The sequence below is a fragment of the Trachypithecus francoisi genome, unplaced genomic scaffold, assembly GCF_009764315.1.
Source record: "Trachypithecus francoisi isolate TF-2019V2 unplaced genomic scaffold, Tfra_2.0 Contig01579, whole genome shotgun sequence".
NCBI lineage: Eukaryota > Metazoa > Chordata > Mammalia > Primates > Cercopithecidae > Trachypithecus > Trachypithecus francoisi.
In genome coordinates this window covers 8,636,745-8,653,417 of record NW_022681442.1, presented here as the reverse complement: position 1 = coordinate 8,653,417, position 16,673 = coordinate 8,636,745, and the positions used below count along the sequence as shown (strand labels likewise).

Here is a 16,673-nt window from a genome sequence, read left to right as displayed (position 1 = left end):
GCTAATTTACGTATTTTTAGTAGAGACGGGGCTTCACCATGTTCGTCAGGCTGGTCTCGAACTCCGGACCTCAGGTGATCCACCCACCTTGGCCTCCCAAAGTGCTGAGATTATAGGCGTGAGCCACACGCCCAGCCTCATGTAATGTTTCTGTATCTTTAGTTCCTAAAATGAGAGCCAACTGGCGTGGTATTTATTTCCATCGTCCTGTAATGAAACACACTGACACAGCGACATGCAGGCCTGTGTGTCACTTTCAGGCGCTTCCCAATTTATTCATAATATATGTAGCCACAAGGTAGCCTTTCCTTTGGCATCCTGGAGGAACGTGTCTCACTTCGGGTTGGATCTGTTGGTTAATAGTTCTGCAGCTTCTGGTATTTGTAGTATGTCTGTTGATTTACAAAATGCCTCACTGTGATTGTGGCTACAATCACTACATTCAGAACTAGAACCATGAATGAAAACAGATGCAGACTGTTGAAAGGCTGGTTTGCAGTTTCTTCCATATGTGTTTCATGCTGAAATCCTAAAATTGGAAACAAGATGAAAATCACTTTTTAAGAAGTGTTAACATTATAAAATGTTGGTAGCTTTTATAATACCTGTACATATCCTATGCCAACACAATATAGAGGAACCATTATCAAATATTTGAATTCATTTATATGTATATTTAATTTTAAACTTGTTTCAAACAGTTGACTTAGTTTGGTTTCCTGATATCACGTGAAAAATGTGTAAAACTCAAGCCTAACAGTCTAATGGAAATGCAGCTTCACTTACTAATGGTCACTGTTGCTCACTGTTGCCAAAATACATTTTGTCAACAGAAAAAAAAAATTGTTCATTCCCTTGAAATAGGAAAAAGATACTTTTCTCATATTGATAGTATTTCCATAATGACTTCCATTTATAAATTTTCAACTAATTTCAGACCAGTGTCTACAGATACACTATGTAAGCCACTTAGTGAATGCATTTATAAAATTACTGAATTTAACTTCTGTTTGTTTTTCTGTTTTTGCCATAGAAATATTTTGCTACAAAGCAGAACCATACTCCTTTATAGTGCTAATAATAATGAATAAATACAGAGATCATAAGGTCCTAATGCCATTTTCAACTAAAATAACTTCTTACAGTTTTTCTTTCATTAAGGCTTATCTTAAGCCATTTAATTATGAACCTTCCTTGAGTATTTACCATCATTCCTTTCATGTATCTGGGCAGATCTCAGGTTTCAAGCTTTTCAAAAGAAGCAGGGCTGGGCTATGTTAATGTAATAGATTCTTTGTTGTTGTTGTTTTTTTTAAATAACTTTTTTTCAAATAGGCTATTATGTGGAATGCTGGTTCATTTTGTTTTACTCATTTAGGAGTTAAAATACATTGCTTTCAATTCAATTATCTGCTATATCTATAATAAGGAGTCAGGAAACTAAAGGAAACTTGTTTTTAGAGATTACGACATTACACTTATACTCAAAATCCAAATGAATGGCAAACTATCAGTGTATCATATGGTTACACTGTACATAGTATGCATATTATCAACTGGTAAAAATAAATACTAATCCTGTATACTTAATATTCAACTTATTTGTTAAAGCTCCTATTATAAATCTCTAAACTGTACACGCTTAAGAGTTACTGGATTTAAGCAGCATTTTATGAGCCATGATGTGCTTTTTGATCATGAAATAGCTTTTTGTCTTACCTGAATTACCACTTGCACTTCGATCCCTTTTCAGACGAATGGGTCCTATGATGGAATCCGTTTTCCATTTATATGAAGAAATGTCTCGTTTGCTTCTGGAGACACAACCTTGATTGCAGCGAGACTGGTGGTCACTGCTATCACATATCAAAACTTTACATTGCAGATACACAGAGCTTAAACTTCTCAAGAATTTAAAAGCATTAAACTGGAATCTCCCATAGTGTCCAAATAAGGGATACACCTTACAAGTCTCATCTCGACTACATCTGGAACAGAATTTACGAACATGTTTAGAAGATACAGACAAATTCAGTCTTTTCCATTCTAAAAAATTTTCTCTGAATTAAGTTGTGAATCCAAAAATCTCTCATGAAAGACGGTGTCTCTAGTTTACACTACAGTGAGTTAAGACTATAGATCTGATTCCTGAGTAAGATAGCAAGGTTCTTTCTAGCTCTAAAATTCCTGGTCCATATAACTTAATCAGAAAACCAATACTGATGTATTGGAAGTCAGACTTCTTTCCTTACGTGCTTATCATTAATGTATCAGTACAAATGACATAGTTAAAATCCAACAAATTGTAAGGAAAAAAGGAAATTGTTTCCTTCAAATAAGAACTTTCTACATTTTCTCTTAAGGATGCTACATGTGTTTTACTGATGGAGTTATATTTTAAGGATAACACACATGAAATAATCTTCTAGGTTTTGCTTCCAAAAACCAAAATGTGCAAAAAACAAAAACAAAAATAGAGCTTTTATAACAAAAATAAATTTGTTTCTACCAGCAAATATTTTGTAAATACACTTAAAATTCTAGAGGATATAAGCTGTGTCTGCATAAATGTTTAAATTTAAATTATTCATAATTGGTACGTAGTAATTGTATTTTATAAAATGATTAGAATAAATTTAATGAAATTTCATGTAGTACTAGGAAAAATGTATATATATATAACACAAAAAAATTACTTTATTGAAATTATTATTCCACAGGAAAAAATACCATACATACATCAGTTACATTAATACATACCCACTCTTAATTAGGTCATAGGTTGGAGACGCAAGGTCAGAGGTGGGAGAGGCTCTACAGGTATCAAGAAATACCACCAAATTTGGATCTGAGGTGTGCAGACTAACTTGAACAAAAAGAGTTTGGTTCAAATCCACATAATATGGTGACTCAAGTATAGTCTTTTCAAATGAATTGGATTCAAAAAGAGCCATGCTTGTGTTATATTTGCCCAGTGCATTTTGATTTTGTATTATATCATCTTCTGTTACGTATATCATCCCCACTGTAGAATTATGTTCCATTTCACACTTCACAATAATCTGGAGATGTTTCTGACGGGTGATCACTTCAGAAGGTGAGGATGCAGAAAAGGTGATTATATTGGTATAAGTAATTGACTGATCTTCTACCTGCAGAACAAGATAGAATTCAATTTTTATATTTTAAGTCCAGTAATATTTTAGAGCATAGATGTGGATAACATTTGCAGGTACAGATATAATTTTCTTAAATCACGAGGTAACAGCTTTCATGTCACAATACTATAAACCTTAAATGAATTTCATTGAAGAAATATTCTAGGAAAGAAAGAATGAGATGAGAAATACAGCTTGTATTACAGAGACCTGAAGATAGAATCAGACAGAATTTTTTTCAGTTACAGTAAAATCCATTTTGAATGCAAATTTCCAGTCTTGAGAAGACATTAAACCTTACTATATATTGCTTTCCTTAAGGAGCTTTAAGTTAGTGTGGCTAACTGGGCAGTTTCCAAAATATATGTAAACCAAGGCCGTGCAAGAGGAAGGCCCTTAGCTGCCTTCCCTGGGGGTTCACAGTGTAATAAAGCCTGTGTGTTCATTTTTAGCAAGATACGATGATTTACTTCTGTCTTTATCAGTTCCTCTGGATTAGCCACCATTCTTTTCAATTAGGTTATTGTTTAATGTCTGAGTGAAAAGTTTATGGTATGTATCCTAAAGAGACCAAAAGTTGAAAATGTTTGAAATCTTGAATAGGACTTCTAGAAAAATGTAGAACAAATCACAAACTTCCAGTAATATCCTTCAGGTTTCAGGTTTTTTTAACATTTTATTTTCTGTCTTTAAAAGAAAAAGAAGAAGATCCTAAAAATTCAGCTAGATCTTCACTAAATACAAGGTGTAAACATTTTCTGCATAAGTGTTACTGGTAGGTTATTAAGCCAACTGCATATAGATGTTCAAACTCTCTTTAGTGAGTTTTCAGAGTTCTTTACCTTCTGGGAAAGATAACCCCACTTGTCCCGAAAATGAATCCAGCAATTTAGCAGCTATGTATGAATGGGTATGTGCACTAATATGTCTTCACATGCTTCTCATGTGGTTAAGCCACTAAAATTTGGGGGCTGTTTGTTATAGCAGCTAGCAAGCATTACCTTGACTGCATTGCTCAACATGCACTCAGCATTTGACAAAATCCAGCTATTGGTATTTCACTTTACCTTTCTGATTGTACCACATCCATTAAGAGGGATAGAAAATTCCACAACATTTGATAATTTTGGTCTGCAAGTTGGGTCTTTTAGTTGTAAGTTATTTCCATTAGAGTTAAAAGCCTCTAGGTAGGATTTGCTTATAATAACTCTCATCCTGTCAGAAGAGCAAGTTAAAGATGCTGTCAGGAAAAAAAAAAAAAAAAAAAGAATGGTCATGTTTATGCGAGCTAGGAATGTTGGATCTTGAAGAGCTATGTGTGCAAGTAAATATATAAGAAGTCAAAAACATTTTGCCCTGAACAGTAATCATAAGTTTGAGATAGCCAAGCAGTTGATTCACCTTTTACTGTGTTCATTGTGACCTTGTTTAGAGCTAGAATCTGCAAACCTGATGTTTTTAATTGTGTCTTTGCAGAAGGAATTAAGGGAAACAGTCCATATTATCTGCATAATTTTTTTTCAGGTTAATAAAATCATTAATTTCCTCTTGCATTAAGCAATGTACAGAAATGATTGTCAAGCTTAAGATTATGAATATGTTCCCAAATATATGTGACATGCTTGCAAATAGGAATAGCCACAGTTGGCCAGGCGCGGTGGCTCAAGCCTGTAATCCCAGCACTTTGGGAGGCCGAGACAGGCGGATCACGAGGTCAGGAGATCGAGACCATCCTGGCTAACACCGTGAAACCCCGTCTCTACTAAAAAATACAAAAAACTTGCCGGGCGAGGTGGCGGGCGCCTGTAGTCCCAGCTACTAGGGAGGCTGAGGCAGGAGAATGGCGTAAACCCGGGAGGCGGAGCTTGCAGTGAGCTGAGATCCGGCCACTGCACTCCAGCCTGGGCGACAGAGTGAGACTCCATCTCAAAAAAAAAAAAAAAAAAGGAATAGCCACAGGTAGGCTAACAATTAACAGTTTCTATGTATGCAATCTTCAGAGAGCTCAAAATAGCTAAGAACATAAAACACGACTTACTAGTGTTAATGCTTTCTGCATAAATTGAGGTGTAGGAAGCAGAAAATCCCCGGTAAGAATTGGCATAATCTGTAGACAACACGACAGTCAGAGAGTTTGATGACGATTCGAAGGTGGGAGTCACACGGCCACAGACTTGTCCAATCAGGCCAGAGTTGGTGGAGGGGCCATCATAGATGGCAAGAAAATCAAATTTGCACTGTTTGTCTATTTCTAGGCTAGAGAATGAGGGCCTTTGGTGAAAAAGAGTTTCAAACCAATTCAATTCTATTTTCTAACATCCCAACAATCCTACTCTTAAGTGATTATGGATTTTTTTTCCTTCAATGGTATCTCAGGTTTATGATGACAAACCTGGGGTTTTGATAGTCCCTGACAAGGACCTCAGAATCTTCAGAAAGATAGTCAACTTAGTTCAATGGAATAGTATCACTGTTTTCCTTTCTTCATCATTTCTTTGAAAAGTGCCCATATATGGGAATTACGTATGATAATTTCTCTTCCCCAAATCCCCCAGTTGCCAGGTGGGTTTACTGCATTTGTTCCAACAGAATTGGGCAGCAGTACTTACAAAATCTCTTTGAAGTTTAGTCTTATCTTGTAACCTTTCTCCACTTGTATGTGCCATACACAATAAGCCAGCTCAGGATGCGAATTTGGGTAATTGGGGCTGGTGAAGGATCCTTCCAAGGTATCCAGGTAACCGCCACAGTTTGGAATAGCTGAAATGGATGTGAAGGTGGTCAAGAATGAACATCAAAATAGTGACTGCTTTTAATTTCTGTGTTGTGCATCGAGCTTAACACGTCTCTCCTGAGTATGATTCCATCTCCGTCTTTCCCATGGGTCACATATGGAGGTCTTCATCCTTTTTTATCATTGAAATTTCTGCCCACTGGTGCAGGGCAGAGAGGGAATCTTTATACTATTGCCAAATGAATAATATTAAAGTTGTGCTGTAAGATGTGTTGCATCTGGAGAGACTCCCATTACCTGAACTGCACCATAGAAAATAAAGTCACACCCTCCCTTGAAGGCTCTTCCAGCCTTGAAACTCTCACCAGCTCAGCTTTCCAGTCTCATCAGCCTCTGTTCTATCCTCCCTTTCTTCCCATGACTCCTCGGCTGTCAGCTCCAGTAGAGGTGAGTGCTCTTCCCTGACCCCCCCCTCCACCTACCTCATCATGCTATTGTTCAAAGCTCAGCTCAGAAACAGCCTTCCTGAAGCAGCCCTTGGTCTCTCCTTTCCCCAGTAAGTACATAAGGAAGCAGCTGGACAGATGAAATGGGGAGAAACAATGCAGAGAGCTCTTTTTGGAGATGTAAAACGGTTTAGATTGGCTGAAGCATAGGGTGCATGCCAGGCAGCAGCTAGAGGCAAGGCTTGAAAAGGTGGCCTGGGTCCAGCTTGGGAAAACCTTGACTGCTGCACTCTGGAGGTTTGATGGTACCAAGAAGTCAGTGGTTTCAGGAGGAGAGTGACATGGTCAGCTCTGGGCCTTGGAACGAAATCCACAGTGGAGCTCTCCTCATGAACCCACTCGCAGATGTTCTTGGCATTCTGCTTTGGATCACAGTAGAATGTAGGTACCGTGAATGCATTTAGCCTCCAACCACCTGACAGCCTTAAATTTCAATGGTGAGACCAGAGATTTCCAGCATGCACTCTCCAATCTTCTTTGTCAGAATCATCTAGGGGACTTGTTAAACACGAAGGTTCAACAACCCCAACCAAGATCTAAGGAATCAGAGCATAGGAAGGTGCGGTCCCTGAAGAAGTATTGCAGAAGATACTAGGGTTACTATTAAACAGGCTGAACGTGGAGTCTCTGCTTTGGGCTCTAACACAGTACCCCTCAACATGTAGCCATCTGAGCAGCCCCTTGTCTCTGCCTCACGTGGGAACTGGTTAGAAAGGCAAGATCATGTGCTCCACCCAGAACCAATGAATCACAATGTCTGTGATGGGGCTGGGATCTGTGATTTAACAAGCTCTCCAAATGATTCTTATGCACAGGTGAGTTAGAGAACTGCTGCTCTCTCAAATAGAGAAGACTCTGAGGGAATATACTCAGACTGAAAATTATAAGAACCCAGACAGGAGAGTGTGTAACCTGTGCTTGCAGGAGATGTGAGTGAAGGTTGTGTAAATGATGACTTACGGGTGTTAGGAGAGAAGAAGTAGTAGAAGACAAAGACAGTTCTTTCAATTCTTGCCGAGTCAGTCACTATTTGAAACGTCAATGTACTGGATGACGATTCAAATACAGGAACATAGTCGTTTTTACTGCAGACTTGCCCTAGCAGAGGCCCATTGCTGGAGGTTCCGTCAAAGACTTTAATGTTTTCACTTTCACAGCTTCCATCTGGATCAAGCCTGTGGATAAAACACAACTGTGGCTGGAGAAGTGTCACAAGCAAAGGGGGTTTGCAGAGCAGAGTCAATTGCTCACTTAGGGATGTAAATGTATGAAGTGGTGGCACATCTGTTTTCATTTAAACCTCTCCAGGACCAATCACCAACCCCACCATCCTCAACATCAAATCACAAACTGTCAATTTTAATGGGCGCAGGGAGGTGAACTGCTTTGCCTATGTCTTGTATCAAGTAAATGATGAGGATGGGCCTTGAATCACTTTCCTTTTACCTATTTCTATCTCTCCTGTTCCCCATGTCCATGTAACTCATTGATGAACCTTCTTGTTTAGAACTGTTTCCCACGGACGCTGGATATTCAAGGCTGTTGAAAGGTGAAGCAACTCTTCTTCCGCAGACACCTTTCCCAAACCTTAGCACCTCCCTAGTGGCTCCTTCCTTCCCTTATATCACCACCACTTCCTCATTCTGAAGGACAGTCCCATGCCCTGCATTGGACAGGACAGCCCAGGGTTTTAGTTTGCTGCCCATTCTGACAGGGTCTCCCCAAATATCCTCAGAGGACACATGTCCAAACTTACAGGAAATAATACAAGGGTAGAGAAATCTGGGTTCTCTTTCCACTTTAGTTACTTACCTGCTGTATAAATTTAGATGAGTGATGTAACCTTTCTTGGTTTCAGTTTTCTCATCTGTAAAATGGGGATATCACAGCCTACTTCTCATTATTGTGTGAGGTTTATAATATTCTGAATATGAAGTACCTGCCACAGGCCTGGCATACAGGTGTGCAATAGATGTTAAATGTTAATTTCTCACCTCCCTTGCTCTTCTCACACTTTCTCTTCCCCTCTCTCCTTACACAGCAAGAATAGCATATATGTTTCTCAGCAACCATTTCAGGAAATTTGAGGCCTCTTTTGCTTTTTGAAGGATAAGTTAAATTCCAGCTTCAGTGGTACAGGGCTACTATGGTTCTCAAAAGTGTGGTACTTGGACCTGCAGCATCAGTATCATCTGGGCATTTGTCAGCTATGCAGATTCTCAGATCCCACACACTCCATCTGAATAAGATAATAGAGACTCCGGCAATGGGGCCCAGCATTTGTGTTTTAACAAGCCTTCCACATGCTTCTGATGTATGATCAAGTATAAGAACCACTGGGACAGGCATAAGAGTGGGGGCTCTGGAGCCGGGCTGCTTGGATTCAGTTTCTATCCCATTTTTATTATTTTTTAGTCTTGGACGTGGTAAGTGACTTCTCTGGGCTTTCTCATCTATAGAATGGGGATTAGACTGCATCTGGCTAGAGGGTTGTTGAGAGAATTAACTAGAGACAGATCTCAGGAAACACTGAGTGTCTCTGCAGGGCAGAGTCATGTTCTCAGCCTCACACTGGGGTCACCTGGGCAATTATAAAAAGCACTTATAAATGTATAATTATTTCAAAATAAAAACTATAAAATAAAAAATATTGATGCCTGGAGTCTACCCCCAGAGATTATAATCTAATTATGTGGTGTACAGCCTGGGAGTCTGGATGTGTGAAAGCTCCCCCACATATTCAAATGCATAGCAAAATTTGGAACCAAAGTTTAGTGTTTTAAGGCCAAGAAACTGGAACTAGACCAGCTAGGTTCTAACTGTGGTCATGCTATTCACTATTTGTGCGACCTCAGACAAGTTCTCAACCTTGCTGTGCTTGTAATACTATTATAGTGCTGACCTTGAAGGACCTCTGTGAGCCAGTGCCGGGCACACAGCCATTATCAGTGACTACCAGCCATCATCCCCATCACCATCATCATCATGATGGTTGTCAGTGTCACTACCAGCTCTAGCAGCAGCTGAATTCTTTCTCCAGAGAGACTCCTACCCAACCCAATGTGGTCAGAGTTTGATATCCCTTATTAGAAAACTAAAGCTTCTACTTACTGGACATAGGAAAAGATAATTCTGATGCTTTTGTTTTCTGGTCTTTCTATTGTCCAGGTGCAGTTCTCACTGGGATTGAGTTGCAGGATCATGGCTTTGTGGGTCTCTGCCATATTGGCACCCCCTAGAGTGACACTGCAGCTTGAATTGCCTGTTAGAGACCACAGATGGCACTGAGGAAAGTCAACAACAGACCCTTTCCCCTCCCTGAGAGATTAGGAATCTACCTCTCACATGTAATATACATACAAGCAGGCAGCTAATTGTGGATGGCACTTAGCTTACTCCAAAGTAAGTCAAAAGCAGTTGATTTCTCCGTATTGAACCATTTGAGAAGTATCTGTAACTTCTCTACATATAGTCCATAAAAGAGACTATGTTAGGACCTGAAGAAGGATGGTTTGTATTTTTAATAGGTTTCCATATGAACATGTGTCTTTATTTCTCTAGCATAAATACCTAGGAGTGATATCACCAGGTCATATGTTAAGTGTATATTTAACTTCATAAGAAACTGCCAAACCATTTGCCAGAGTGGCTGTTCTATATCATAATCCAACCAACGATGTATGAGAGTTCCAGTTGCACCACATGCTAATCAACACACACTACTGTCAGGTTTTTGTATTGCTTTGTTTAGCCATTCTAACAGATATGTAGCAGCATCCCATCATGGTTTTTTAACTTGCATTTCCCTAATGACTAATGACATTGAACATCATTTCATGTTATTTTCCTTCTATATATCCTTTTTAGTGAGTATCTCTAAGTCTTCTGCCCTTTTTCTAACTTGGCTTTTTGTTTTTATTATTGGGTTTTGAGAGTTTTTTATATATGCTGAATACAAGTCCTTCGTTGCAGCTGCAATTTGAAAATATTTTCTCCCAATCTGTATCTTGTCTTTTCATTCTCTTAACAGTGTCTTTCCCAAAACAAAAGTTTTAAATTTTTTATAAAGTCCAATTTAGTAAGAGTTTCTTTTATGGGTTGTGCTTTTGGTGTCTTGTCTAAGAACTCTTTGCTTAACCCCAGGTTACAAAGATTTCTCCTGTTTTCTTTTTTAAAATACTATAGTTTTGCATTTTATATTTAGAACTATGATCCATTTTGGGCTAATTTATGGATAAGAAATGAGGCTTAGGTTGAGTTTATTTTTTGCCTATGGGTGTCCAATTGTTCCAAGTCCATTTGACGAAAAGGCTCTCCTTTCTCCATTAAATTGCCTTTGCACCTTTGTCAAAAATCAATGGACCATATTTGTGTGGATCTATTTCTGAACTCTCTATTCTGTTTCAATTTTCTGTGTCTATCCTTTTGGCAAACCACACCTTCTTGATTACTGTAGTTTATCAGAAGTCTTAAAATTAGGTAACATGAATGTTCCAACTTTACTGTTCTTTTGCAAAATTGTTTTGGCTATTCCAGTTCCTTTGCTTTTTCATGTAAATTTTAGAGTCAGCATGTCTTTATCTATTTAATATTCTTACTGGGATCTTTATTGGAATTGCACTGAATTTATAGCTCAACCTGGGGGGAAAAAAGGATAGTTTTTAAAAGACACTTGATTGCTAGAATGTATAAATAATTCTTACAATTAAATAATTAAAAGGCAAATAATCCAATTTAAAAAGGACAAAGAACCAGAATAGACATTTTTCCAAAGAAGATCTATAAATGGCCAATATGCACATGAAGATATACTCAGCCTCATTAGTCATCAGGGAAATACAAATCAAAACCATGAGATATCACTTCATATGCATTAGGATGGCTAGAGTCAAACACGGGAAACAGCAAGCATTGACAAGGACATGGAGAAACTGGAATGCTTATATACTGCTCATGGGATTGTAAAGTGGTACAGTTGCTATGGAAAACTGTCTGGCAGTTAGTTCCTCAAAAGATTAAACATACAGTTATCATAACCCAGCAATTCTACCACTAGGCATATCCCCAAAAGAAATAAAAACAAATGTCCACACAAAAGCTTGTACACTATATTTATTGTACACTATATTTATTGCAACGTTAGTCCTAATAAGCCAAATATTCATCAATTGATGAGCAAATAAATAAAATGTGGTCTATCCATACATTGGAATATTATCCAGCAATAAAAAGACATGAGGTACAGTCATCCCTTGGTGTCCACTAATGATTGGTTCCAGGACCCCCTGTGGACACCAAAATCCATGGATGTTGGAGTCCCTTATGTAAAATGACTTAGTGTTTGCATGTGACCTACACACATCCTGTACACTTCAAAACATCTCTAGATTATTTATAATACAATGTAAATGATATGTAAATAGTTGTACTATATTGTTTGGAAATACTGACAAGGAAAAAAGTCTGTACATGTTCCCTAACTAACCATTTTTTTTCAAATGTTTTCAATTCATGGTTGGTTGAATCCATGAACGCTGAACCCACAGGTACTGAGGGCTGATTGTACTGATACATGCTACAATATATATGAACCTTGAAAATATTATGCTAAGTGAAAGACCACATATTACATGATTTCATTTATGTGAAATCTCCAGAATAAGTAAATTTATAGAGACAGAAAGTAGAGTAGTGGTTTCCTTGTGCTGGAGACATCAGGAGAAATGGAGAGTGACTGGTAGTGAATATAGAGTTTCTTTATACATATAAATACATACATACATATATATATATATATATGTCCACACAAAAACTTGTACACTAATATTCATCGCAACATTAGTCTATATATAAAATATATAGTTATATATATATAAAACATTGGTCTATAGAGACTATAAATATAGACTATAGAGAGAGAGACAATAGACTATATATAGAGACACTATATATATAGAGAGAGAGAGAGACAGACAGACAGAGAATCTCACTCTGTTACTTATACTGGATTGCGATGGCAAATCATAGCTCACTGAAGCCTCAAACTACTGGGCTCAAGTGTTCCTCCCACCGCAGCTGCCAGAGTAGCTGGGACTACAGTCATGTACCACCACGCCCGGCTAAAATTTTTTGTTTTAATTTTGTAGAGTCGAGGTCTCACTACATTGTTCAGGGTGGTCTCAAACTCTCAGCGTCAAGCAATGCTCCCATGTCAGCCCCCCCAAAGTGCTGGGATTGTAGGTTTGAGCCATCGTGCTGAGCCTGAGACTGTTTCTTTTGGGGGTGAAGAATATGTTCTGGAATTAGATAGTGGTGATTGTTGCACAATTCTGTGTATATACTAAAAAAAATTGTATACTTTAAAATGGTGGATTTTATGGTATGTGAATCATATCTTAATAAAGCTGTTATTAAAAAGGAGAAAAAAGAGAAGAAAGAGAAAAGGGAAAAAGGAAAAATAACTGGATCCTAAAGATAAACTGTTAGCAGTGAAATTATCCAGTAAGGGGCTGCGCGTGGTGGCTCACACCTGTAATCCCAGCACTTTGGGAGGCCAAAGCGGGTGGATCGCTTGAGCTCAGGAGTTCGAGACCAGCCTGGGCAGCATAGTGAAAATTCTTTTCTGTAAAATTTTTTTAAATTATTTGGTAAATTCTTATATTTTTATGTACATTGTCAGATGGGCACAAATAAAATTATTACTAATTCAAAATCCCACCAAGATTTTGACTAATGGTCAAAAACCCCACCTACATAGGAAAAAAGGTTTATTTTTATTTATTCTCCCATATACTCCCATAACCCCATCCACCCAGAAACAATCATCACTAAAACCTTGGTGTAAATTCTTCCACACCTTTTCCTTTCCTCTTCTATTTCTAGACGTGTAAAATGCTTGAATGTATATATTTCAAACATAAGAACCATCATATGATACAAACTTCAGATCTTTCTTTTTCTCTTAATGTGGTCTATGGACACATTATAGATCAGAGTCTTTTTTTTTTTTTTTTTTTTTTGAGACAGAGTCTTGCTCTGTCACCCAGGCTGGAGTGCAGTGGCATGATCGCGGCTCACTGCAACCTCCATCTCACAGGTTCAAGCGATTCTCCTGCCTCAGCCTCCCGAGTAGCTGGGACTACAGGTGCGTACCACCACACCTGGCTAATTTTTGTAATTTAGTAGAGACAAGGGTTCACCATGTTGGCCAGGCTGGTCTCGAACTCCTGACCTCGTGATCCACCCTCCTCAGCCTCCCAAAGTGCTGGGATTACAGGCGTGAGCCACCACCCCCAGCCATCATTTTTTTTTTAAGTTGCAAAAACCGGTGTTCCATTGTATGGATTTACCATAACAAATAATGAAAATTCGTGTTGTAGTTTACAATTATCTAAGTGCACGTATTTATACATATATCTTTGGACACTTTTATGCTTATTTCCAAAACATAAACTCTTAGCAGTAAAATTACCCAGTAAAATTCTATAAGTTTTTGATATGTTTATGGACATTGTCAGATGAGCCAAATAAAATTAGAACTAATTTAAAAGCCCCCGCCACCCGCCAGGAGCATTAGAGTACATTTTTCTCTGAACTGGGGCCACTTCGAAAAATTTTGAAAGAGCCCTCTTGAGAGAAGAATTTCTGTTTTGGTGAATAAATCTGGTTCAATTTTCTTACCTTCAGCCTCTGCCATTGTCAACTCTGCCAAACAGGAGAGAATTAAGAGGGTCAGTGGCATGAGCCTTCTTACAAGCTCCATTTTGGCAAGGGGCTGAGCAGCCTTAAAGACTGGCAGCTTTTATAGCCCCCGTGTTACATCAGCTTTCTGGACACCTCCAGGGAAACGTCAGTTCCAGCCATGCAGTGGGGTAGATTTGTGTGAGAATAGAGCTGTGTGACTGGTTTCTTATCAGCAGTCCCCACAGTGAGGGTTCCCTCTCCTCAAATCTTTCCCGGAAGGGTTGACCCCCAGTGGAAGCTCTTTGTGGGGATATCCAGCAGCTGGTTCCCAGCAGGCACTGAGTTATTTTCCATGAAACTGATGGGGAGCTGTGCCTTTCTTCTGTGCCTGCACATCACAAACAGGTGGCCTCATTGACATCATTGAAGTCTTCAGGGCTCTGCTTTGTGAAGGGAGCCTGTGGCAGAACAAAGGCCAGTGGGGCAAGGCAGGTGGTGCAGCACCTGGGCAAAATCTGGGTCCAGCTGGGACATTCAGATGCCTTGCCAGTTGGCTAACCCTGTGGGGGAGGGGAAGAGGGTAGGGATGAAGAGAAAAAGAGGACAGATCCAGATTCCCCTACAGGGATTTCTAACCAGTTATGTCTGGAGAGGCTGAAGCAGGTGAATTAGTCTCTCAGGCATGGTGTTTTGCAGCTGAGAGAAAGAAATCCTAGTGTCCACAGTGAGACTGGGAGGAGCAAGTGGTGGTGGGTGGGGGCTGCCCTCTTTTCATTCAATCAGTAAATATTACTTATTGATCTAGGGCCTAACCAATATAGAATTGAATGTGAGAGATGCAGTTCTGCCCTCATGAAACTTGTATTCTAAGTGGAGAGTTAGACAACAAAAATAAATGAAGAATTCAAATGGTGAGAGGAGCTATGGATACAATAAACAGGCTGACTGCATAGATGGTGGTTGCCTTGGGGTGGGGAGGAAATCTGACAGTGAGAAGGAGGGCATCTTGAGAGATGAAATCAGAACAAAGGCAGAAAGGTAAGAGGGAGGCATTCATGGGTGATCTGAGCTTGGGGGTTGCATCTTAGGCAAAAGAGAGGGCAAGTGCACAGGCCCTGAGGCAGGGACCAGGTGGGTACACCTGTAATAGTACGGAAGAAAGAACAGCCTGGCTAGACATGAGTGGGAGGAATGAGCTGGGAGGGGAGGATGGAGAGGAGCAGGTGAAGGTCAGATGGGGAACGACCCATAGGGCAAATGAGTCTGGGTTTCACTCTAAGTTCAGGTGGATCATATTGAGTGGACAATGCCAGGACTGGCTACTTTCTGAAGAACCTTTGTGCAGCCCTGGGGAGGTCTGACGCCCATGTAGGCTGAGTCTCCTAGGGTGAAACCCTCCGGCAACTGTCAGCCCCTCTGTGTTGTTCTGATGGTGCTGAAGCCCAGGACACCTCCCTAGGGAGAGCACAGTCCTACACTGTGACTCAGGGGATCCATCCCTCATTGGGCCCTTGTAGGGGAAAGGCAGCATCTGGGATGCTCAGAAGGAGCTTGGACACTCCCCAAGGCCCCTGCCTGGCTCTGCTCCATTCCTGTCTGCCCGGGCTATCGTGGATGAGGCAGGACTGGGTGTCCTGGGGTGAGTTAGCAGGGCACAGGTGTTTGAGACTGGGGACCCTTCTGGTTACTAATCGCTTGCAGCTGTGTCCATGAATACCCACCCCCCCACCCTGGGCTTTCCCTCTGAACCCCTCTTTGTCACCCATGGCTGGGATCTCCAACATCCCTAATCCATCTCCACTGAGTACAAGAGTTTCGTGGCCACACTCTTCAGGTGGCCCTGGTAAAGGACTCAGGTTTCCAGGTCCAGTCAGGAGAGAAGCCACCTTGAGGCCTCTGGCAATTTCCTGGGGACCATGGGGTGCTGTGGGGTCACCCTGCATCATCTCACTGCTTTTTCCCTGTCATCTGTGCAAGTCCCCACTTCACATCAAGGACACAGCGGCTCAGATGAGTAAAGGGACTTCTCCTGGTGAAGGCCAAATTGGCATGGGAACTGGGTCCATAGGGCTCTAAAACCCATGTGTGGTGCTCTGTCCTCCTGCTAATGGGGGTACCCTGAAGACCTTGGTCCCACCTGCCTCCCTCACAGCCCCTGCAATACCTGCACCAGGAGTAATCACCCACATGGGGAGGCCCTGGCACAGGCATCCTGGGTCCAGGCACTGGGCCACCACTGTGTGGGGTAAGGGGATTTGTATGTGCTCCATCTGTCAGAGCTTGCTGGTGACAAGAGAAAATCAAAGGCAGGGGACAGAGACAGTGCCCAGAAACTTCAGGCGGACAGGTGACCTCTGGTTGGAGAATGCCGACTTGGCCTCTTCCCAAGCATGCTGGGGCTGGAGGCTCAGCCTCCAGGAAGTGCTTGGCCTCTACAGACAGCTCTTCCACCCACATCTGACCCATTTCTGTGCCTAGATGTCACAGCTGTTTCCTTCATTTGCGACTTCTGTTTTCCTTTTTACCCCCCTTTAGTAGATTACCACCTGTTACTAGCTAATAATTCTTCACATTCAGTATACATGTGATGGT

At 40.4% G+C, this 16,673-nt stretch overlaps 1 protein-coding gene across 1 annotated transcript; it reads right to left on the bottom strand.

The window, feature by feature from the left end:
• Window positions 1–232: 232 nt before the first annotated feature.
• Window positions 233–14,494, bottom strand: CUZD1 (CUB and zona pellucida like domains 1). Its single transcript, XM_033180308.1, has 9 exons — window positions 14,079–14,494; window positions 9,510–9,660; window positions 7,359–7,573; window positions 5,768–5,918; window positions 5,197–5,414; window positions 4,226–4,398; window positions 2,761–3,152; window positions 1,720–1,988; window positions 233–529 (listed from the first exon to the last, which is right to left on the bottom strand). Exons 1-9 carry the CDS (start codon window positions 14,158–14,160, stop codon window positions 357–359), a joined length of 1,824 nt encoding a protein of 607 aa, XP_033036199.1. The 5' UTR covers window positions 14,161–14,494; the 3' UTR covers window positions 233–356.
• Window positions 14,495–16,673: the final 2,179 nt, after the last annotated feature.

Bases quoted from the DNA above. Each gene is read 5' to 3' on its own strand.
- CUZD1 (XM_033180308.1), bottom strand. From the start codon at position 14,160: ATGGAGCTTGTAAGAAGGCTCATGCCACTGACCCTCTTAATTCTCTCC. The intron at 5,919-7,358 runs GTAAGTCATCAT...CATCCATTTCAG, and splicing joins CTTCTTCTCTCCTAACACCC to CTATTCCAAACTGTGGCGGT. The intron at 3,153-4,225 runs GTAAAGTGAAAT...CTTGTTCTGCAG, and splicing joins GATGTGGTACAATCAGAAAG to GTAGAAGATCAGTCAATTAC.